The 24,849-nt window shown below is 41.3% G+C and overlaps 1 protein-coding gene across 1 annotated transcript in view; it reads right to left on the minus strand.

The window, feature by feature from the left end:
- MYLK (myosin light chain kinase) overlaps window positions 1-18,285 on the minus strand; it is a 216,420-nt gene extending 198,135 nt beyond the window's left edge. The window contains exon 1 of the mRNA XM_056348444.1: window positions 18,113-18,285. Within this exon, the coding sequence (XP_056204419.1) occupies window positions 18,113-18,275 (163 nt within the window). The 5' untranslated portion in view covers window positions 18,276-18,285. The remainder of the gene's footprint in view (window positions 1-18,112) is intronic.
- Window positions 18,286-24,849: the final 6,564 nt, after the last annotated feature.

Genomic DNA, 24,849 nt, shown 5'->3' on the forward strand with positions numbered 1-24,849 from the left:
TGAGGCTGGACAAGCCCCCCTAGACCACTGGGTCTCATTCCTTGCAAGGCTAACACTGCAGTTGGATACTTCTGTACACCGCGTTATGCTTTCATTATGTTGTACAGTTCCTTCTGAAATCACTGAAAGTTGTGCTTACATTTCTGAGGGCAAATCTGGGCAATTTGCCTTTAGCCTCATACCACTGAATATACTTCCCTTTCTCCCTCCCTGCCCACAACTTTAAGAATTAAGCTAGGAACATAAATCTCTATTTCAGATTTCCTTGGTTTAGACAGACTAAACCAAAATGCTCCCTGCCCCTCTCAAACGTCTATAGCAATGAACCCATTTTAGAGCAATTTCTTCTCCTATGGATTATACTAGCCAATGAAATAGATATGTATTTTCTCTCCACATTAATTCAATTTTGTAATCCAAACTAGAGAAAGACTTTGGTTGCTTCTGTATTCTTCATGCTGCTGTGGGTCCTCAGAAGACAACTGAAGTGGTGAAATGAATTTGGAACACTGGTTTTCCTCAAAAGCTTTCTCACAGAAAGCTTTAGTGATCCTTCCACTTGAGACTGCTCAGCAGACAGTTGCCATTAATTACTGCATGGGAACACGTGGCTAGATACACAAGACAAATCACACATTAGTGATTTAGTTGATTTAGAACTATGGCAGAAGGAGTTGGCTTTCTCCTGTTGTCTTGTATGCATCACTTCAAATTCCTATAGCATTTTTACTGGCCTGGATATAGATAGAAGCAGGTAGGACTCAGGAGTGAAGCTGATGAATCCCAAGTCACAAACTGACTTTAAGCAAAGTAGGTAAGTGGAGCTTTGCCAAAACCATGAGCCTCTCATTGCTACACCACACATTACTAATCTAGAAGCTGTAGCAAGTTTAAACTCACCATTAAACCTGGGTCTAAATGGAAGCCAGTGTCTTCATGGCCTAGAAGAAAACTAAGTTGATTATTAAGAGGAAAAGAGTTACAGCCTTGCTGGTGCAAGCAGCAGTAAAACCAACTGCCAGTTCTCTTGGAATGAGAAGACATATTGCAATAAGAACCACATTTTCTGTAAGAAATCTCAGAGAGCGTTACTAGCAAGTTGTCTCTAACATCTCAGATTTATAGCATGGCTTGGCTCAGAACCACTGTAATTTCAGAGCTTCCTCACAACAGAAACTGTTATTAAAGTTTGAAATTCTGGCTAAGGCTTTTACCCCTATAGCAGTTTATTATCTCCCTCTCTTCTAGTGCTGGAAGCCCAACAGTACAATGGTCTCCCTAGGTTGTATGTTAAACCACGTGTAATAACAGTTCAGAGCTACAGTACCCACCTTCTAATAAAGCACATTCTGCACAAGCCACCGGGGGCATGTGAGGTCCTGAGGTCAGCAAAACACATCATCTCACTCCATCTTGATCTCTTCTGACATTAAGAGATCAACAGATAAGAAAGGAAAAATTTTGCCCTAGCATGTCCATAGGTAGAATCATGCATTTATGTGGATGTGATGTGAAACAGTAATGCAATGAAGGCCGGAAAAAAAGTCCAGGGAATTTTCCATTTTATTCCTTATAAATTATGACTCACAAAATGTATGTACGCTACTGTTTGCCCAGAGAACAGCTCCTCTAGACACAGTTGAACTAGTTATAAAATGAGTTAGTGATGGTGAAACAACAGTTTGCAAATGCTACCCAGAAAGTAAGCTAATTTTCAGTTTATTAGGATAGGGATTTCCCACTGCATCTGGCCCCCTTCCCCTGAGAGAAATGAAACACTTTTCTAGGAGCAAAAGAACTCAGATCCAAAGGAAGAACTACATTGTGACACTCCCAGTCTCCCAGTTGATTCTTCTGCCCAACAAGTCTGAATTTATATATTGATATATGGAAGAAATCCCCTTGTAATGAAAAGGAGATTAGAGGTTAATCGTTGCTTTAACAATAAAATAAGAAACCACTCACAAACCATTTCAGTCTTATGGGTTAAATGGAAGCAGCTGTCCATGTGGCCATTGTGCAAACAAAAGTGTGTCAAAAAAAAAAAGAGCTATTTCTTGGTGGCACAGAAGAACAGATAGAACACTAGACTGTTGTCACAAAGGGACAGACAGGGAGGAAGGTTAGAAGGGACAGTTCAGTCATTTATTCTGACCCACTGGATTCTGTCAGCAATTCATTTTAACCCCTTCACATCTATATTGATACTATCAGTGCTACATGGGTGAAACAAAAAACCACACAGGAAGACAGTTCCTTAATAGTGGTGTCTCAAGAATTTCTAACAGCTGCTGCCTGCTGCATTGACTGAAATCAAGTCTCTGAATAAATCCTGTGAAATCCAGTATTTTCCCCAAGAAACATGTCTGGGATTATCCCATGAATTCCACATGCACAGGATACATGCAGCTTCAAAAGACAGTTCCCTGCTGACTGAAGGAAGAGCAGGTATTACAGTGCTTTTAAGTCTCTGCAAACAATATAGACATCATACCCTTTACTGTATTACTCTATAGACTCCAATAAATCTGTGGAATTCAGCTTACCACAAGGCTACTGTTTTTCAGAGCAAGTGACCCAATGACTGGTATTTATTTGCCGAGACAAACTCCATTTAAAAAAAAAAAAAAGAACAAAAAAAGAAAAAAAGAAAAAAGCTGTGCTATTCCCCCCTCATCACCACAAAGATGACATCTTGCTGCCAATCTGCCTGCCAGGAAACCATCTTGAAACAATATAAATACCACAATCTATAGGCATCCCTCCAATGCATTAATCAGGTCATCGGAGTTCAATAACTGACAGCATCTTTAAGAACTGGAAAGGATAAAGCTGTGGTAACAAGGCACAGTCAAGATCAGTCCCCAGGGCCCAGTTAGTTCTTAGTCTCCTTTGGTTTATTCCTTTTTCCTTTAAAAAACATACAGCAATACCATTTTTTTCCTCTAGTGTTTGGGTTTAAATTTACTATTTCAGAAAACTTCTAAGTGCAAGCAAGGCCTCTCAGTTTGACACACACACACAATGGAAAACATTTACCACCTCACTGAAGGAAACGCAAGTCCCCTCACACATGAGCCAGGAAGAGTCACAGACTTCTGCCTTGACAGTTGAGTTATCCATATAAACCCTTAAAAAGGCACTGAAAGAAGTCTGGAGATAATTAAGTGGGGCATGACAGTGATTTGAAGATTGGGGGAAATATATGTATATATTTATATTAAATATATAAATATATACAAAAATATATTGCAATTGTAGCCAAAAAATGTACAAAGTTCAGTTTAAGATGGTTACAACGTTTGTTATGAGAGAGTAGAAATACCAGATGCTAAAGTTCTCAGAGAAAGACATGGAAACTAAGGGCTGGAAACTGAAGCTACAGAAGTCTAAATTTGAGGGTGCCTTTCTTCTAAAGCATGAGAGAAGGTATCAAATGAGAAAAAAAATATAAATAAAGCATTGCATGCAATTTTGGTCTCCTATCTTTCTTTCTTAAACGAAAAAGCAGGTGGCTTTCTAGAAGTTGTTTTAATAACACAGCGTATTGAGTATAAGATCAAAAGGCACAGACTTCTGAAAAGCAGGGAGTAAAAGCAAAAGCCCAGGAAATCCCCCCAAATTAAAGAAACAAACAAATCCCAACTATTCAGTTCTATCATTTCAGTATAGTTCTCCATTCAAAAAAGTAAAAATAAATAAATCACTGCACTGGAAGTAAGCAGCTGTTCATTATCTTAGAGTAAACTCTTTGGAGGCAGTGACAAGGTCTTCCTCAGTGTTTGAAAAGCAGCTAGCATAACACAACTGGGAAGTTAATTGTTGCACTACGTAACACTATAATACAAAAGCGAGCACTCTGCTTGTGTGCTGAATTTAAGTTAAACAGAACTGTTTAAAACAGCAGCACCTAGTCCTGACACTAAACTTAAACTCAGGTATTGTTTTTGTAAATTGAAATTCAATATTTGTCAAACAGTTCAAAACTTTTAGGTTTTCTAGTGAGTTGGGGGGAGGGTTTTTTGGTTTGGTTTTTTGTTTTGGTTTGGTTTTTTTTGGGGGGGTGGGGGTGGTTTGGTGTTTTGTTTGGGGTTTTTTTTGTTTGTTTGTTTCCAGAACTCTTTGTCTCCTGTAAGCCTGGAAACTGCAGAGCAGTTTCCCTATAAAACATGTTCACATTCTCTCATTTGAAGATGGAAAAGAGTGATCAACTGTCACCTGGAAAGGGCAAGGTTCAGGGAGTCCATGCAATAAGTTTAAAGGGTGATTTTTTTAGTCTTATTCATTTGTCATGCTACAAACTTCCAACAGTAGCTAGTAATGGCTTCATGTCCAATTTATAAGCATCTAAAACTCTTCTTAGTCTGCAAACAAGGTGTAATAGCTATGAATAACAAGAAGTCAGACTTAACCTTTTAAAACCTTTTATGTTGGGTCTCTCATTGTGGAAAAAATTAGTATTTTGGCTTGCCACTAAATTAATTAGATATTTTTGAGGTAAGTAATCCAGCTGAGCCAACAGAACTAATATTAATGTAATATTTTTGCTCTGTAGTTGCATTAGAGACTCACAGAGAATTGGGTTAAAAAATACACCCAAGAATAATTCTCCAGTGAGCTCCAGAAAGTCTGCATATGAAGCATGCAGTTTAAAGGTATGAACTTCAAGATTTGATAATACCTAATCATTCTTGTGGGTACACTGACATTTATAAGTGACTTTCCCATTTCTATTCCTCCCCCCTACCCCGACACCCAGTACATTAAACTATACATAGACTAAGGCTATGTTATGAGTAATTCAAGTATATTCACTCACAATTTTTATCCAGCAAACTCTGAAAATGATTTTAGTTAGAATAAGACAACCTTGCATTCAGAAATGGAATCAGAAGATTCACCTTGCTTGCCTTTTTTCAGGCCTTAGAAAGGTCCTTTCAGACTTCTTTCCCTCTGATGGTTCTTTGTAAAGCGTTTTGAAATGTAGTGATGAAAGTAATAAGAACTCTGTATTTGACCATACCATTTGAAAAACATTCTAGTAGAAATCCTGCAAATAATTCATTCATTAATGTATTTTTCAGTTAGAAGAACAAATTAATATATTGAAGTTACTGATCCTCAGAATCAGACAAATGAAGTCTGGCTGGAACAGCTACATAAAACTACCAGTCTTACTGTAAAGTCGAAAATGACATCTAGATAACAAGCAAAATCCTTCTGAAGCCTAGCACTGACAACAATTCCACAGCTACATAACAAAGCCTCCACAGAAACAAATGATCACAAAAGATCCTGATAACCACTGAAGTTTCAATTGATAAGAAATCCCTTGAGAATGGATTAATCATATACAGGACTAAGTCTTCTGCATCTTGCAGTCCAGATCTTTATAACACACCACTGTTTCATTTAACATCATTTCCCTTGCATGTATTACAACGAAGTGATGAGATACAGGTTTTCACTACAGATATTATTCTAGTCAGCTTTGATGAAGAAATTTCTCTGGACAATTTCACTTTCTTTTTCTTTGCAGTAACTCTTAAAAGTATACAACACTACTTCATTATTTAGGTCCTCATATGATGAGGAACTCCTGCAACTCATCAGCAGAGTCATCACACTAAGACAGTTTGTACATTTCCAACAGCTTTCTGGTCCAGGCAGATAGTAGTTTCAACAACAAAGCACAGGCACATAGCTAGATTTGAAGCAAGATTGGTGCAGCACTCACAGGTTAAGTAAAGGCTCAAACAGACAAGCTCTGCAAATGTAGGTGATTCTGTTTACAGAATGCAAGGTGACTACTACAGCAGGGGACTGGATGTGGCCCAGAAAAAAACCACAAACCACCATACAATCAAACACTCCAGTCCTATGCTCCTAACTAAAAGGAAAATACGTGACCTTACTGATAGAGTGCAAAGAGAGCACAGTACTAGGTTTATTCAGCTATCTAGGTGTTATTTGTTAATATTAGCTTTGACTAGTTAAGCAATATTAATGAACAGTAACTTGTTCACATATCTTGTTTAAATACTGGCTTGCATCTGCAAAAGCATCCCTTCAAAGTGCATCTGTAAGAATAAACATTGTACCTCTTTTTAAAATGCATGCACGTGCTTTACGTAAGAACAATCTTCCCGTAACTGCACAGAAATTAATGCAAACACACTTCAGCTCCTGTAAACATGTCCACAGAGACCACTCATATAACCACAGAGTATTCTCTTTAGGTTTTTCCATGTCTGCAAAACTGGAAAAGCAAGGCTATCTTCTTCCTGGATGTTTTCAGTGTGGGGGTGGGGGGTGGGAATTTATACATATTCTATCCCAGGATTTCATAAGTGCAAAGTTTTATTCATCACTGCCTATACTGTGTGTAAGCAAAAAGTAATATATGTAGCTATGTAGCTCCATTAGCATCTAGCACAGCTACATGCACAGCTTGTGCCTTTCAATTTTAATAGATGGCTTCCGCAGAGTATTGCAACATTAATAGCTGCCATATATCAACAACACATGAGGACATTTAGAAACACTCAGTATTTGCCCACATGGGAAAAAAGGGACAGTATAGTATCAGGCATTATTCTAGATCCATATACAGTTCTGCAGCAGAAAAGAGACTCCTAAGTATAAGCTACCTAACAGGCAGCCTTTATAGCTTTGTGTTGTAACACAAAGAATGGCACTGATGCTACGGGTGAAACAAAATCAGTGTCCAGATATTCAATTTTAAGAAAGGAAACTGTATAAGGATGTGACAAGAAAGAAAGAGGACACTAAAAAGGAGCAGTTCAAAAAGAAATAAGCCTCAGGGAGAGTTGGGAGAGTACTGCAGGGCATAGGTCAGCTCTTAGAAAATGGATTGCTTAAGTAAAGGCAGGGAAGCCCATAAAACATGGCAAGCCAAATGTAAGCAGGAAATTAAGAGGGCTAAAACACAATCCAAAAAGTGTCTCCAAATGAAGATCATGGTGCTAGTAAACAGCTCTTTAAATATATCAACAAAGGTGTAAAAGGGGAAGACGAGGATGATAAAGCTGTAGCAGAGAAGCTCAATGAATTCTTTCTATCAGCCTTTACTATCAAAATCTTCAGGGAGATTTGCAACAAAGAGTGCAATGGCTGTGGAAATCTTGCAGAGGAGACAGACCAATCTGAAGTAAATTCAGGAAATTCTCGACCAAACAAGGAAGTTGGATGTAAATAAATCACCGGGACAGAACAATGTTCACACAAGTTCTGAAGAAATTCCAATATGAATTTTAAGAAGCACTAGCCAAGGCATGTAAGCCAGCATTATAGAAAGCCTCTCTACTGGAGGACTCGCAGATCCTGCCTGTGTAACTTCCAGCCACAGGAAGGGTTGTGCATGGGAACCACAATGGCAAGTCTGACTACACTAACAGGAAGAGCAAACACATTAGAAAGAATAAGAAAGCAAAGGATGGAGTTTAACAGACACTTTTTAAAATGGAGAGGAATCAGCACCTCAGTCCCTCAGATCAGCACTGGAACTGATGGAGTATGTTCATCAGTGACAAAACTGTGAAAAAGGTTGGCAGGTAGGCTTTAGTGTAGACAAATTCCAAGTAATTCATCAAGGCAGTACCAGCTGTAACCATTCCTACTCAGCAGCTGGAGCCGTCCTTGACAGTCCTATACAGTCATTGGTTCAGCGTTCAGCAGCAGTCAAAGAAGCCAGCAAAATACAGGGCATGATCAGAAAGACAGCAAGACTGCATTTCTGCCACTTCACACAGCCTGAATGCTCCCACAACTTGAGTATTGTTATCTGCTCTCCACATACCAAGGAGGACATAATAATGTTAGACGAGTGCAGAAAAGGGCAACCAAATGGAAATGGAGCAGATACTTTACGTGGGGAGATTAAAAGGGCTGGGATGACTCAGCCTGGAGAGACGGCTGAGGGTGGATATGACCAGGTATAACAAAAAAAAACCAAACAAAAAATAATTAAAAAAAATTATGAGCTGTGGAATACAATCCTACAACACTAAAACAAGGTGGAACTCAATGAAACTAACAATAAATCTATTTAAATAGAAAATACTTGTTTACTTGGCAGGTTACAAGCTTCTGGAACCTACTGTCACACAAGGCTGTGAATGCAAAGGATGCCATGCTTTCAAAAAGGAATTAAACTCCTGGACAACAGGTCCATAAATGGACACTTAAAGGACTAAACATCATGTATGCTCTAATATTCTTAACACAAGTAGGGAGATAAGTGGATCTCAAAAAACAGCTGTTGAAGAATCTTCTGTTAACTTGTCAGATAATGCTGGGCTAACTGGAATGCTGAAGCAGTTTTAATGCTACAGATATTATTTTTTTTAGGTAGGCTTGGTATTTGCACATACACCACCACTACCTGAAGATAAACAATGACCAAGATTCATCAGTGCTTCAGAAAACTACCTCCTGCCACTGTGATAACCGGACTAGAATTCATAGCATGGTTTAATACAGGAATATTGGTTTAGAGATCTGCTATCTGCCAACATGTTGACCATTGTCTCTTAGTATCTGATGATACCTACCCATAAACAACGCAATAAAATGAAATATACAAACGGCTGGTATTCTTCCTCCTGTGTAGCTTCCAGATTAATTTTGTTATTTTGTCTCTTCTCTAACCCCAGCATAGGAGCAAGCTGATAGAAAGCAACATATTCATTACCACTTATGACAGGGGTGGGAATGGGACAGGGACAGATACGAACACCAAACAACAGGAAATAAAACAATGCAGACCAGTTACAGGTGCCAGAGCTTTTTTTTTTTTTTTTTTTTTTAACGCCCTTCCTCCTGAAAGCACCTTTTACATCTATAGACACAGTACAGACACCCATAAGAAATTATTTTACCTACCCAGGTAAACCAAGATTTTAATTTATTTTTTAATTAATGACAAAAGTTTCATTTCAGAAGTGTTTTTTAAATGAATACCATCTTTGAAAATAGTAAGTTATTTATAGCTCAAAAAAATTTAATCAGCAAAGCTGTATTTCCTGTCTTGCAAGTGAAATATAAGCTCGAACAGAAGGAAAAAAAATACCTCACAAGAAGTGCAATTACAGCAAGTTTGTCTTCAAGACAGTAAATCCTTTGTTTTGAGATTCAATTTAGTTCACTATCTTGTAACTGCCAGTTTTAAAAGAATTTTTTTGGTTTTGGGAAAAAAAAACAGCTCTATGCTACACAGATCAAAAACTAACAGGGCTTGACAAACTTAACTCTTATACCCGCTCTTGACATATTATGTCTCAAAACCTTATGCTTGTAATAAAACCAGCTAGAAAGGAACTAGCACTGGAAAGCTAGATAGTGAATTCCGTTAACCACAGAATGCATAACAGGCATGAACAGACATGAAACACCATGAGTATTTCCCTTCATTTGGTGAGAAGTAGGCTATGTTAATGTAGTTCCCTACACCTACACTACATCAATAACCATACATTGTTAACGTAACATGAGTACTTGCCATTCACACAGGATCCTGCACACTGCTCATACATTGATGAGCAAAGCACAATATAATAAAAAAACTCAAAACAATATAATGCCAAGTACTAAAACATATTGACACGTTCATGTTTACTTTTACAGTCTCAAAGTGGTGAAGAGTTTGCAGTTAGAGGATGGTACATTAAGTCTAAGGTCAAGATCATGCATGTGAAGAAAGGAGTAATGTCCTCACTGTTTTACCTGGAAAACAATTTGAATCTCTCTGACTTTCTGTCCTTGGTGTTGAGATGCCATGCAAGTCATTAACTTTTGCAACTTCATTTTCTGGATGTCACCATAGTCCAGTCAGGAGTTGAGCCCCTGCTTCTGTTCAGGCCAACCAGTACCAGCAGTCTGGCCTCCCTGTCTCACCGCCCACAGCTATAGCTTGGAAATACCCTGTAGAAGTAATATCTGACACAAAACTGGAAGTTGTAAGAGCTAAATGGATAGTTTGAGAACAAAATAGTTTTAGTCATCTGACATTAACCAAATAATGGCATAATTTCAGGTAAAATGAAGGAGTAATACTTCTGCTGACTAAGTTTAGATGCTTTTGAAGAAAACCCATATAAAACAGCCTTTTAAACAGCCACACCGACCTTTACTTTGCATGAGATGTGCTTAATCAATCAGTAAGTAGCCCCAGTACCTATGTTCAGGTTGACTTGCTCATGTAACTTGAGTAAAATTCCTCATCGGTTGCAATAAAGCTTTGGTCCCACAGGTCAGGGCTGAGGCAAAATGGAGTAAGTGCTTTTGAGCCTGCCTGGCAGCCGCTCAGGCCAGCCACTCTGCAGGGCACGGCACAGCTCCTGCCTCCTCACCTGAGGGCATCCCCTCAGGGATACTCGCTGCCATCCCTCAGCCGCACCTTTATTCACATCTCTCACACTGACTGGCAGGAGTGAGGTGGGCAGCCTGTCAGGAGGCCGCCAGCCGCCCCGAGCCGGTCCCGGATGGTTCCCGCCAGCTCTGGCACCCAGGGGAGCCCAGTGGAAATGCCACCACACGCCAGAGCCTGACCATCATGCCAAAGCCATCCACCAGAAAAGTGTTTGGACACAAGGTGTTAGGGAAACAAAATGGCAGCTGCTGAGGGGGACACACACTGTGGGGTCCTCCCTGGCAAAGGGGGCAGCGGCACACCCGAGGGACGGCCTGGCTCAGCGCCACCGCGCTCTGTAACCCACAGCGAGCGTGCAGCAAGCGGGGACTGTGAGGGAAAGGGCTGAATAAGTATTTATGCAAGCGACTTCGTAGTTGTTTGTGGTGGTCTTGTTCCTCACTATCTGAATCAGCGATCAGAGGTTTGTATTGATTGCCAAGGAAATAATAACAAAAAAATTAATTCTCTGACGCAAACTGGTCTTGGCAGCAGCACAGAGGTAGCTTGCCACAGACTCTTCTGCAAGACAGAATACTACAGGCTGTTAAGGCACATCCCCGAGCAGGGCTGAAGGGAGCACAGAATGCTAACTCGGCAGCTCCCCTGGGAATGCTGAAGTTCAGGCTTCAAAAACTAGCAGCCTCCTCCATTCAAATGTGTTCACTCACAAGCATGGGTGTTTTCACAGCAACAGGAAAAACTGCTGTACTGCAGAGGAACAGCAAAATGAGTAGGAAGACAGGGAAATTAAGAAAATGAAACAAGCCTTGTTTCACCACTCCCCTGTCAGTGAGAAAGATGCACCCAAATATTCATAGACACGCAAGCCAGGATCTCTTCCTAAAAAACCTGCACGATACACGCTCAGATATTTGCTTGCCTCTTACTGATAGGAGTTTAGTCAGCACTAAATACCTCCAGCTGGTTTCAAGTTACAGACAGGGGAAGTAGTACCATAAAATTCCTCACAGCCACCCAAACCATTACTCTTCTATTTTCTTCCATGTGGGGTCATCACACCCCCTCTGGAAAGCTTAGAGGTATGATACCACTGCAGGCATCTTCAGAGAGAGCCTAACAATGGCGTATTATAAGGCTCGTTGTAACATCCTTTCAATATTCTTAAGGTCCAGTGATTTAGAGGAGAGGGTCTTTTGTGTCTCCTGTCAGTTTCAGGAAGCTCCTGTCACTGGCATGGAGACTGCATATGGAAGAGAGCTGCTAAATAGACCAGTTAAAAGAATATAGGCCCAGTTTCGCTCCCACATTACTGAAAACCATGAATGCTGCAGCTCCGTTGAGGTCAGAGGAACTGCACTGCTGATGCTGGGGGCGAGACACCCATACACCAGCTGTTACATTTCAAAGCCAGGGCTCCCTCTGCCACGGTCTCACAGGATACACCCCCTGAGGCCATCACAGCCAGAACGTCAGCATTTAAACAGTGGCAACATGTGCACAGGCAGGTCCCACCAATCTAACCCACAACAGCACTGGAGTAAACTTACAGTGCATAAAACAGAAAAGGTTTCTGACCTCCAAAACTAGGCTGGACTTGTACTAGTGGTGTGAGGAGGTAGTAACACTTTCAGACACAAGTATTGACTTAATACCTTCTTCACCTCCTTCCACCAAAGTAAAGGAAACATTATTATAAAAGATCTAAGGTAAATAACCTTAGTAAAGGTGGCCATTTTTGACAAATTTCTCTTTCCTGTGTGTTTTAAACTCAGCTTGCTTGTTGCTTTGGTTTTGTAACTTCCCTTTTAATATAAACAGTGCAAGATCATATAGACAATAGTTCCCTGACCTAGACTTAGAGTGCTTCTTACAGAACATGCTCTCACACTTTTTCTTTACCTAAACAGACTGTTAATCCTTGTTCAGGATTCATCTGAATCTTGTTCAGAGACGGTTAGTAATTTTTTTAGATGACACTGATTCCAATTACATGACATAAAAGATATGAATAAAAAAAACTTTCCTTCAGTATTTAGCAAACTGTTTGTGCCGTTATAAGGAATCAATGGCATTATATATTTATTCTGTTAAGAGACAAGCAACTTTGTAAGAGTTAATACTGCAGAAAATATTATACAACTATGGATATTTTGTAATGGGGCATTAAAGCAGGCATCCTGGTTATTTGCACTGCATGTTAACACAGTAATTGTGACTGTCAGTAGATACACAAAATGTCACATCCTTGTCTCACCTTGTTTATCTATTGTTTTGCACCATGTGCATTCATCAAGTTTATAGCACTTAAGAAAGCAGTATCACCTTGAAATCAAATACAACAATGTCCTGATCAGAACTAAGAACTGGTAGCTGTAGTTCCTTTCATTCCTGCTGCTTGCAAAACACAACTCTTACAGGCCCAGAAGCAAATGAGAAACTTGCAATAGTTCCAGGCAGATAAGAACAGCCAACTCGCAAAACAGGGATCTTTTCATTATTTGGAACATCTAAGAGAGCGTCTGTGCCAGACCAAGTACCACCGTGTCTCTCAAGCTACTCAAATCCTGCTCCTCTTTGTAAGGGTATTTGTAACTCAGCCCTTGGTCTCCCCATTACCCACTCATCCTTAATATTTTGCCAAAGTTAACAATCAGGATTGTGATTTTTGCTACTTAACAGCATTTCCCACTGAAAGCTGGATTACACTGGTTTAGACAGTATATAAAAAGTCTTGGGATAAAACTACAGGCTTGGCTGTCAGATTATCCTCTACATAGTTGCAGTATCATTTTTGGCACATCTTTCTGTTCAGATATCATTCTGTCACTCTGCAGATACCCCAGATCACAAGACAGCTGACGAATAACAGAAGCAGCAGTAAGAAGACAACTCAGGGCAGTGGTCTTAACCTGCTGTGCAACAATTAGAAATAAACTGCGGTGGGCGTGTAAAACAGCACACACCATCACTCACTCTCCTCAGCCAGGAGGTCTGCAGCTTCAGACCACCTGTGGACTCACTGCAATTTATCACGTTTCAAAAGAAACTGCAAATGATGCACATGACTTGCAACTAAACCCTCTCTTCCTTCTCCCACAGGTTATATCTTCCACTTTCAAACAGAATTTATGGTCTGTTCTAATCCTTCCTTGATGAAGAAAATAACTGAAAGCACCCCTTGGAGACAATTCTGCATCCTGTGGCACATCAGCTTTATCACAAGCCCTAAAAATGCCTTTGGCACCAGAAATCCTGTGCATACAAAACAGGACTTCAGTCTGAATAATTAGTATGCCATCAGCTGGCCATGGTTTTGGCAAATGAGTGAATTTAATCCAATTATAGCAGAGGTGACGAGGTCAAGCTGACTTACTGAAGAATCACCAGCAAGACTGTCCTCAAAACACAAGACACCACAGTTTGCTAGACTTATTTAGAGAGCTGACACACTGTAGTAAGGTTTAGCAATGCTCAGACTTGTTACAACAAAGGTAAGTGCCAAGAAAGTACTTTGTGCCAGCAAGCAGAAGAGGAAAGGGATTCAGCAAGAGCACACTTTGTAAAGCACTTTGTAAGCCTAAGCACTTAATTGCATTTGGCAAGAGCTGCATCCTATTCCTCTCTCAGAAGTTGTTTTATCTGCAACTTGATGCTCACAGCTACAGCAGTGAATGGAGTGGGGGAGGAGAAGAAACTGGGGGAGCCAATGAGAAGACTACAACTACCAGTCTGTCTTTGCCTAACTACCAAAGCAAAACATGAAATATTGGTATGTGCAAGGGCTGATCTGCACATCTGATGACTCTGGAGAGCTCCCGTGTAGAAGCAAGTGAAGACTGCCTCGCATCCAGGCTCTTTGATCACCTACAGGGGCAGGGAAATTTGTTGTGGAGTTACACACCTGTATTTATACTTTAGCATTTACATAGGAATGGCTTGACTTCCAGACATTCTGAGTGAAACCATATAGGTTAGTGTAAATTTGAAGATACAGCCAGAGTTTTTGTTTCTTTTCCCTGTCTCTGTTTATAACGCAGTATTCACAAATATGTTACGATATGTTAACCCCAACTCATTGTTCCCACATAAATGGAAGACTCAAAGGTAAATAATGCATCAAGCCTCTTTAATTAAATAAGAAGCATGGAGGAGGAGTTTCTGCAGACCCTTTTAAATCTTAAAGCCTGCCAACTGGATGAACAAAAGGTAGATTAGGCTCACATGATAAATTCCAGTAAACCTGAAAAGCCTTTGTTAATAAGTCACTAAGGGAATTTTTTTTCCCCTAGAATTTCTGCTCACCAGAAGTGAGAGTTAAGATTATTCGAGCGGGTTTGGTTTCCAGCAGCATTAAATGGGTATATCCCTCACAGAGCTCTAATCTCCTCATTTCTATAGAACTCAATTCTCCTTTCATTCCTACTAAAGGAGAACCAGTTATTTCTAGCTTTTATAGGGAGCAGCTGCTGAAACTTCAGAGGCAAAAAAACCTTTATGAAATCAGTCAAGATTCCCAGGAAAATTAAACTGAAATTCTATATCAGGTTTAATAGCAACAGCAACAACAGAGGTACAAACATACTTTCATTTTGGTATTTCTTTCATGTAGCAGGTTGCAAATGATCTTTTAAATTTCCATTCATAAGTTAGCATTCAGTAGCTTGTTCACAGAGCTAAATGACCTGTTAGTCTAGCAATTAAAAAACTCCTCTGTTTGTAGAGATGCTTAATGAAGACATTATTAGAGACAGACCTTGCTGTAGCACATTCAACAGACCCTTTACAATTGCCCAGGAAAGACTGAGATTTTAGCAAATTCCATCCTGTAATCACAGACAACATAGACAACATGCAAAGCTGTGATAAATAAATAAATTAATTAAAAAAAAAAAAAGGCCAGAGTCCATCCTACCTGTTTCCATCTGGCTTCACTAATTAATTCTTTTCAGTACTACAGATTAATTGTAACTTCTCTGCATGCAGTGCTGAAATCCAAACAGCATATGTAATCCTAATGTACATTACAGGAGCATTTCTGTCAGTGAAGGAGATGAAGGCAGCTGTACAAGGCTTGCTAAGATCCCACCTGGAACAGTGGATGCCACTGTCATCATTCAGTTCAGAAAAAGTCTTAAAAAGTCTACTACAACAAGTGTAGCAACATGTTTCTAGAGCAGCGAGAGAAAGGACATTCTACCTTCCAATGGGAGGTTTAAAATGAGTAATTTAACATCAAAGAGAGAAGATGGTATTAATCAGCAAAGGGGAAGGAAAAAAATTACCTTTCTTACCTCCTAACTCGTATCTGTGGAGTAAAGTTTGGAAAAGCTATTGAGTACAGCTCTAAACACAGGAAAAGCAAAAAACTGCTTTCACTATGAACTTGACAAGTTTATGAAGGAGAGGAGCAGAGTCTTTTTGCAAAAGCAGGATGAAACTGTCCAGGATGCCTTCCAGGCCATGCTCAGGCCCAAAACAAACTACCTAGAAGAGTCCAACAACCACAGACTGTGGCTTCTAGCTCTCCAGCGTCTAACCAAAAACTTTAGCCGCCTCCCTACATGGCTTTCAAACAGAGCTTCTGAGCACACTTTCTGGATTTGGACATCTATAACTTTAAGGCGCAGCATTTGGAGCCATTCTGAACTCTATTTACATCTGCATTTTGTTTTAGGAGGACTCTGAAAGTCATTTGTAGCTGTTGGTTTATAGTCTTTCTAATACAGTGTATTTGGCCTGCATAAGGATATTGGTATGGATTTTGATTGACTGTAAAAATAGGATCATCGCCCAGAGGAAGTCCTAATAATCTTAAAGGAGGAGTCAGGGACAACACAAAACAGACCAAAACCTGGTGAAAAATCATGTGTCTTAAATTTAACTTAAGCCAATGACAATACGTAATCATTGCTTCAGACTTTATAAATTCCCTTTCAGCATTATACGAGCAAAACAACAGAAGTTCACCGATTTATTTCCTTCATCCTTCCTTGCATCATGTAGTAAGGGAACTAAAGCTATGGAGAGATGCTTGCAACAGCAAAGTATCAGATTTCTAACTTTCTTTGCAGCAGACCTTTTAAGATTTCCCTATTAAGACCAATAAAAATTGGGTCAGTGATATTAACTAGCGTGAGCCTCCCACATTTATATAAAATCCTAGCTGTGATGTATATTAAACCAGGTGGGGTTTTTTTCTGCTCATGTCTCTCTCAAAAGGTGAGATACTAACAATATATTTGCTGCCTATCCTAGTGCTGGTCCTCTGGTGGCAAGCATTCTCTTACTGTGACTAACAAGATTATCCCAGTTATTGCTGGAGTTAAAACACTTGTCTTGTAGCGTCAGAATGAAAAATGTTAAGGATGAGTGTAACACAGGTGTATTATGGAAACGTGTTACAGTGAGCACTATGTTACAAGCTGCAGTGCACATAGTGACTAGCTACAGAAGAAAAGTGTAGTTTGAGGAAACAGAAAATACTGTGGATATGTGCCAGATGAAAATTCACTATTCATGCCATCAAAGAGTTATTAGTAAATTTAATTCTGATTTAAAAACAGAAGGCTCCTAAATTGTGCTCTTAGAGCCTAGTTGCAGGAACACCTCAGCAAATATAAAGTTGCACAGGAAGACATTTACCATATTTGGCAAATAATAAGCAAGTCATTATAAGGACAATGAGAAAAAAAACCAAACAAACTAAAGAACTAAAAAAAAAAAAAATGTGTGCAGGAAGTAGGGGGAGGGAGGAAGTTGTTCTGTTTGGGATTTAAAATGTGAGAAGAATTACTCTTTCCCTTACAGCTTCACTGACAGCAATGGGATTTCCAGCACTTTCACTGAGAGGTGGCATCATTTTGGAGAGTCTTAGCAACTCCATGCTGACCTTCCATGCTTGGAGGGTCAATGCTTGGAAACCCTCAGAAGGAGGGTGCGTGGAACCAGGTATTTGCATTTATCTTCTCAGCTATTCCCTTTGTAGGGAGCATAATCCAGACTTCAAAACATTTTTTCTGCTTCCTGGCTCTGGTAGAAGCATTCCTATGGATTTACTATGCAGAAGACAGGAAGGGGGCTAAAAGGTATCTTTACACTGTAAGTGAAGGGAAGAATTCTATCCTTTCGTCCCTGGTCTCCAGCCCCTGGTAGTGTGCCATGCCACTCCCTTCCAGTTGAGTGCAGGGAGCAGTGCCAGGCCAGAGTCCAGATGCCCACATACAGGAAAGAGGATTAAATGGCAGAGAATCCCAAAAAGCATATTGCCCTATAGCGTGAGGGCAGCACACAGAGGAGCTATTTCACCTCCTCCCCCCCAAGTTAATGATTTTAAGCATTCATCTCCTTCCCCCATCCTCGTGCAGTATAAGTGGTGCCACCAGGATTTATCCTTCTCTGATACCCTAAATGTGCTGCGCAACACAGCACAAATTACTTTGAGAACAGCAGAAGTTTTAAAAAAGCCCCAAAACACCACCACATACATTCTGTCCAAAAAGTGTGAAAGATGCAGATGCACAGCAAAGGAACACTTATCTCTACGTGCACCTCCACATATACACCCTTGAGTTTGAAAGGCTCAGAAGCCCAAGGGAGAGCCAAAGCGATGATCGTTACAGTCTAGGCTATGAATGCTTGTTCTTAACTATCCTTTGCTACCTGCCAGCAGGGAACAATAAAACCATAACAACTCACACATAAAAGATGACAAGTACTTACTACCAGGCTCGCTTGCTCCCGGGTTAAGACGCTCTGGGAGGGGAGCCGTAGGTGAGCACCTCTCCCGGCAGGAGCCCGCCTGCCGCTCCCGCATGGGGCGGGATGGGAGCTGGGTCGAGCCACCCGCAGGGAACCGGCAGCTCCGATGCTCCAAGCCCGGCATGTGCCCGCAGCCCGCGCCGCTGGGCTGGCCGGCTGCAGCGCGGCCACCTCGTCCCTCCGGAGCGGCAGGTTTCCCTCCTCCTTCCCCGCCTACTCTACCGCCCCCTCCGGAGGATGCCCCGGTACCCCGCGCCGGTGCCCGCCCCTCGGGCTTCCCTCCGCGTCCCGGGGCGCAGCCGGCAGGGACGGCCCGGCGGGTCCGGGCGGGTCCGGGCAGCGCCGCCGCAGCCACCGCGCCCCCCCCAGCCCCGGCCCGGCGCCTCCGGCCGCAGCCCACCTGCCGCTCGGCCGGGCCGGCCGCCGCTGCCCCGAGCGCTGCGGGAGGGGGAAGCGGGCAGCCCGCGGGGGAAGCGGTGCCCGGCGGCGATACTCACTGCGGCCGGTGCGGCTGCCTTAACTCCTGCCCTGCGCCGCCAGCGCGGGCTGCCGGCCGCCGCGGAGCCTTATTAGGCAGCGGCCGCGGGGCCGGGGGGAGCCCCGGGCCCTGCACAGTGAGCGGCGGCGGGGAGGGGCCGGGCAGCCCAGCCCAGCCCAGCCCAGCCCAGCCCCGCACCTGCGGAGCGCCTGCCCGCCCGCGGGGAGTGGAGTGCGCAGGGGTGCATATGGGTGCTGTATGAGATGTACACAGAGAGCTGTCTAGGGATGTGGCAACTGTATAAGGTGCCTATGGGGATTGTACACTCTGTGTGTATGGGGACCGTATGGGGTGCACGCATGGGGAAGCACGCAGGGATGTGTTTATGGGCTTGCATGGGATGTGCGTAAAATATGTATGAGTTGTATGTATCTTTTCTGGGGCGGGCGTATGGTTTGCATATGGGGGAAGTGCAGTAGAGGGTGTATGCGAAGGTCGGTATGGGACTTGGATGCGCTGCCTAAGGGGTGTGTTTACAGGAGTGTGATATGCATGGAGAGTGTAGGGGTCTGGATGGAGCTGCAGCCCCTGCCAGCCACTATCCCGACCCACCAATGGGACAGTGGCACTCTCTCAGGCACACAGGGGACTTGGAGCGGCCCCATACCTTCCCCCCACCCCCAGAGCCTGGCTAGGGCTGCTGCACTGGCATGTCTGCCTAGGGACATCCAAATCTGGGGCAGGGGATTTAGTTTAATAACCCATTTACAGTTAATTATGTTAAGTGCTAAAGTAGTGTAGAAGGAAGAGCAGACGAGAGATGGGGACAAACTGACTCCTCTTCAATACTAAGGCCTTAGAACTGCTGTTCTATAACATGGAACTAGGGACCCTGAAAGAGGGGGAGGGGGGTGTAGGGAAACCCATGTACATTGCAAACTTCAAGCCTTTACACACTAGTACTTTTACAAATTTTTATTTACACATTTAAAGAAAACAATCAACTGACTTTGTCTGAAATGGATTTATAGATGGATCATAAACACACATGGGGATAGACACACCAAAAGCCCAGGTTCCATGGATAAAGGCTTTCCTTCATGTCATCTTGCATACTGCTAGGTATCTTAAAATGTGGTTCTGAACTACTACAGAAAAGGGAAAGCACAAGTGCAGAGAACTTGCCTCCTCACCAGGCTCTAAAATAGCTCTAGGGGTGAAGGAGCAAACCACAGTCCAGGCTCTAATTATTTCTCTGTACTTTGCTGTGGCAATGTCAGAAATTTTATATTTGCAGAGACCTCAATGTTTTTCATTTTGATTCCAAGGTGAATTTTTCAGCCATTGACAGAGGATGTGTCCTGCAGCCCAAGTAGGAGGCGGTGCAAGATGCTGGCTTTTCCCTGTACATAGTTTGTGTTACTGAGCAGTTACCAGTATGAGCCCAAGAAGAGTTATAGCTATCCCTTTTGCCTCTTTAACTTCCAGATGCAGTACAAAGTGAGTGAACTAGGAGAAATTGCTGCTGCCTCTTCAAGAAGTTTTCTGCTGGTAATGATACTTTTCTTACTCTTAATTCCCTTAGACTGACCCTTAGCTAGGTAGCTAGGAGCATAAAATGCTTTTCCTGTTTTAAAGGCTCTGGGACTTTGGAAAAAAAAGCTAGAGACCTTTTTTTAAAACAAACAAACAAACAAACAAACCCTGAATCACTGAAACAAGAGTCCTAAAGAAAAGTGACTTAATTTTCAGATGTTCTGAATGCCTCAGTTCTCACTGGCTCTGTTGAACCTTCCTCTTCAGATTTTCTGTTCTGTGAAGTCACAGTGGAGTGTCAAGGAAATTTTAAGAATATCTATAAAATAAAGTAAACCTAGGAGTTGGCACACACACATTTTAAAGACAATTACTAGCCAGTTCACAGGTAATCTGTAAACCATGTAACACCATTCATAGCATCAGCATTCAGCTGTACATATATACTATGCTAATTACATGCAGCCAGGCTGTTACTCCTAGGATTTTTCCTTCTCAATGCATGGTGGGGGTATATTCTGGACTGTAAAGATGTTTCCCTTTAGTCCAAAACAAATGGACATACAATCCTTGACTTGGCTGAAGTGCATGCCTCTCTGTCTATAGTTGATTTCAAATGGCAGTGCATGTGCACAGAGTCCAACAGCTACATACCCACTGGTATATGAGCTGTTAAAAGAAAGGTGCTTGCTATGTGAACATTTTTCTTTCTGCAGATACAAGTTTATTTGGCATTAGAATACGGAAAGAACATGAAACTCTAAGATAGCCACACAGACCCCAGCACGAGATAGCTTTGACCTTCCCATGCCATGGCTGACCAAAGTCTGTATTGGCAACACCTTTTGGGAAAGAGTTTTCTTTTCAACATTTTTAAGTGTTCATTCCAAGAAGCTGCTGCTCTGCATCATGATTATATTTTCTTTGCTGATATCTAGCCTAGCCTTCATGAAACTCCTTTCTTGTAAAAATTCTCATGTCTTACCAGGGAACTGCTGCTCTAGACAATCTTGTAATAGCATCACTGGCTCTGCTTTCAATTTAAAATGATTGCTCAGGCCTTAAACACTCACAAAGAACAAGGCCCAGTGTTGCCAGTGAACGCACATCTGCCTTCAGCTGAGAGGGAGGAGTAGGAGACACTGGAATTGGGATGAAAGCCACTGAGCTACATAAGGAGAGCAGACGGTGGTGCCCCTGCTGGGTTTCAAGGGATTGACTCATTCTCCACAAAGCTCACATATTTTTCTCTCTTTTCTTCCTGTTTTTTTTTTTATTTTATTGCACAAGTCCTATCAAGAAGAAAAAAAAAAAAACAGCAAACAACCACCAAAACCAAAGTGAGGAATCTCCCATCCTAGTAGAAGCCTGTATGACATAACACTTTGTGTCCAGTTACAGGTTCTCCTGAATCCTTCCTAGGACTGCTGATCTAGTTGGACCTTTGTCCTAAGACCCCTCTAGGATGCTGAAAGTCAATAGTGTCACTTCTTTAGATGCTGATCCTAAATCAAATCAAGCACAAGATAATTAATATTCAGATATGACATTTAATGAATGCTGCTGGCTTGGATAATCCTATGCATTCTTAACTGGCTGCTTGAGGGGGTGTTCTTTTAATTGTAAACATCCTTCACACAGCTGCTCCAGGGACGTGTTTAAGAAACAGCGGCTGGCTGTGTTTAAAAGATTTCAACTCATCTTGACCTACATTTAGATTTTTGTTGCTTACAAGCCATAGACTGTAACCAGCACAACCCTCAGAGAGCTTATATAGCTTCTGTAGGACAAGGCACAGGAAACAAATGAAGGATGAAGTTACCCTGCTGAAGTGTTTGGAAAAGTGAGTTACTGAAGCTGAAGGGTTCAGATGATTATCGGGTGATTAGGAGTACAAGGAGCAGAGCTGCATAAAGGGAGTAAAGATAACCTCTCCTTTTGCTGTAAAATCTTTTAGGCTCCTTTCAGGATAAAGTTCAGAAGGTGCCCAAACACAACTGCACTTTTACATGCACGTCTTTCACACTTAAACTTCTGCTTCTGAAATTGCTTAAGTACAGGGCTTGTTCTTGGTATGACCCCTTTTTAAGTAAGGAAACTAGAGAATCAGATGCTTAGGAAGTAACTTTGTTGGGAAGGAATGCATTCATCCATTTCCCAGAGCTAATCCTTTTTTTTTTTTTTTTTTTTCCTCTTTCTAGCATGTGAGCGCCTGTTTTTGCAGAATGTAAGCACTGATTTTAAAAAAGCAATGCTGTTTCTAGCCTCTTGAGATTAGAAGATAATCTTCTAAAAGTGAGCCACTGTAATATCTTCCCAAATCTGCAGGCAGACTAAATTATCATCCCCCATCCTGCTTGTGTCTTTGCTGACCAGGAACATACAAAGCGTTGAGAAGCCTGTGAGTTTCATGCTGCAAATAGAGATTGAGTACTTAAAGAGGGAGGAAGCCAAGAGGTCAGACACAATGTAGTACTAACACTGGCATGCAATGTGTAGGCCAGCATTAGTTCACTCAGCTCAGGAGCAAGAAAAATTAATTAGATGTGTCAGCAAAAGACCAGATAGGCAGTTTATGCCTATCTGGTAACATGTGCCAGTATCCGAGTCTTTACACTTTTAGGTTTGTTGGAAAAAGAAGACAGGGCTGTAAGCATTTGGCTGTTGGGGAAATTACAGATTTAGAAACTCAGCAGCTGTTTTATCCTCTTGTATTTAGAGGTTGGAATAATGTATAAGCTAGCAGCATAAACAAGGAAACACTAGCAATTTCACTGATTGTAATAGCAGCTGAAACGTGCAACTTGTGTTTCAAACCAACAGTCTGTTCAGACTAGCAGACCAAATATTTGGTTAGACTGCAAAAATTCTGCACCATCATTTTTCTAAAGCCACTGGTGGCAGAGAACTTCCACTTTCACAAATTAAAGCATCAAAAACATTAACTATTTCTGACTGTTGCTGAATGAAATCCATCAGAAGAGTACTATTGTTTTTCATGTGAGTCAAGTGATGGATAAAGGGAATCGTTTCTCTGTGTTCCACAAAAAGGCATTGATAAACAGGTACTGACTGAGGCTACATTGACCATCAATGAATGGAACATTATAAAGACAATCAACAGAAAGACAGTATCGCCACTCTGCACCATGCAGTTAGCTTTGTCCTTTTCTTCATGCAATGGAAACAGAGAGTACCTGCACATATGGGGAAGACACAGCTTTTTGTCCTGAAGTTCTCACTTTAGCAGAACTAATTTCAAATTGACTGGGTGTGTTTTTTGTGAAATTTGAAATTGTGAAATGTGAAAATTGTGTGTGAGATATATCAGAGACTGGGAAAAAATCAACAAATATGCTTATTAACCATTTCTACAGAGCACACTTATGTTCTGCTCAAGTAATAGCTGAGAACTAGAGAGCTTCCATTACATATGTAGTTAGTGCCTGTTCCCATTCTGTACAGAGACCAGCCAAGCTTTCTGCAGAGTATAATTTACTTTTATTACAACCTTCAGTCTCTAATCTCAATTTCTAGCCTAAGAAATAAGCACTGGTAATGGCTACATGGCAACATCATGATTACAGTGACACACAATATTCTTGCTTTTTTCTTCTCCTTTTTTTCTTTTCTTTTTCTTTCTTTTTTTAATATGAAGCTTAAGAGTGCCATGCAAATAATTTAACCCTTAGGAATGAAACATAAAACAGTGTGATAGAAACAACTGCTGGTAAGTCTCATATATCACAAATTTGTTACCCTGAAGAAGTAAAGATAATAAATTGAAAATGTATATTTGAAGGTTGCCTAATTCATGGCAATAAAGTTGTTATTTGACAAAGATCAGATTAGGTAACTTCAACAGTTACAGGAGCATAACATAACATTTGTTATTAAAAAATTTTGCCAGGAAATTCAGTTGCGGTTATCAACCAATACTCAAACAATGGAAAAGCAAAAGGACGTTAGAGTTACCTGGAAATGCAACATGTGCCTGACCATGCTCCAGTGCACATTTGGGATTGCCAGCCACCCACAGCAGGAGTTCCACAGAAATAGTTCACCATCTACATTTTGGAAGCCAGCCCTAATTACAATGTAGACATGCTTAGGCTTCTGGATTTATATCTAGATCTCTATTGCCGAGCAGGTAAAAACATGCAACTAGTGGAGGGGAGGGGAATGCTTCATGCAGGATTTCCCCAGTACTTCCAAAACAACTGTATTTGCACATCATTTGTGTATGGCACACGCATCTGAAGATACCATACAGATGTAGCTAGTACAGTTTACAGACCTAGGGAGAAAGGAAATTAATTCTTTACTTGTGCTCTTCCTTCTTTTTCCGTGAGAGAGGAAAGCATTTATTCTTACCAAACATAATGAGAGAAACCAATCCTGCTATATCAGCGCCCTAGCTGAGAGTTATTGTCAGCAAATTCCATCTAGACTAAAAATTTTAAGTCCCTGTGGTGTGTCAAATTTCTGAGACTATAAGTTAAAAATGAGTTTGAGCAGATTAACTAGCTGGGACTTGAAGATAAAGCTGGCTTCTCTGAAAGAAATGTGTTTTGCACAGTGTTAAGTGTGCTTGGTTCCTCTTTTATGCAAAGGAAGCAAAGGAGTTTTGAGAAAAGAGTTTTCAACAGGGTCTTTTTCTTTTAAAACTGTGGAAGGCTTCCAG

The sequence above is a fragment of the Falco biarmicus genome, chromosome 8 (assembly GCF_023638135.1).
Source record: "Falco biarmicus isolate bFalBia1 chromosome 8, bFalBia1.pri, whole genome shotgun sequence".
In the NCBI taxonomy this organism is placed as follows: domain Eukaryota; kingdom Metazoa; phylum Chordata; class Aves; order Falconiformes; family Falconidae; genus Falco; species Falco biarmicus.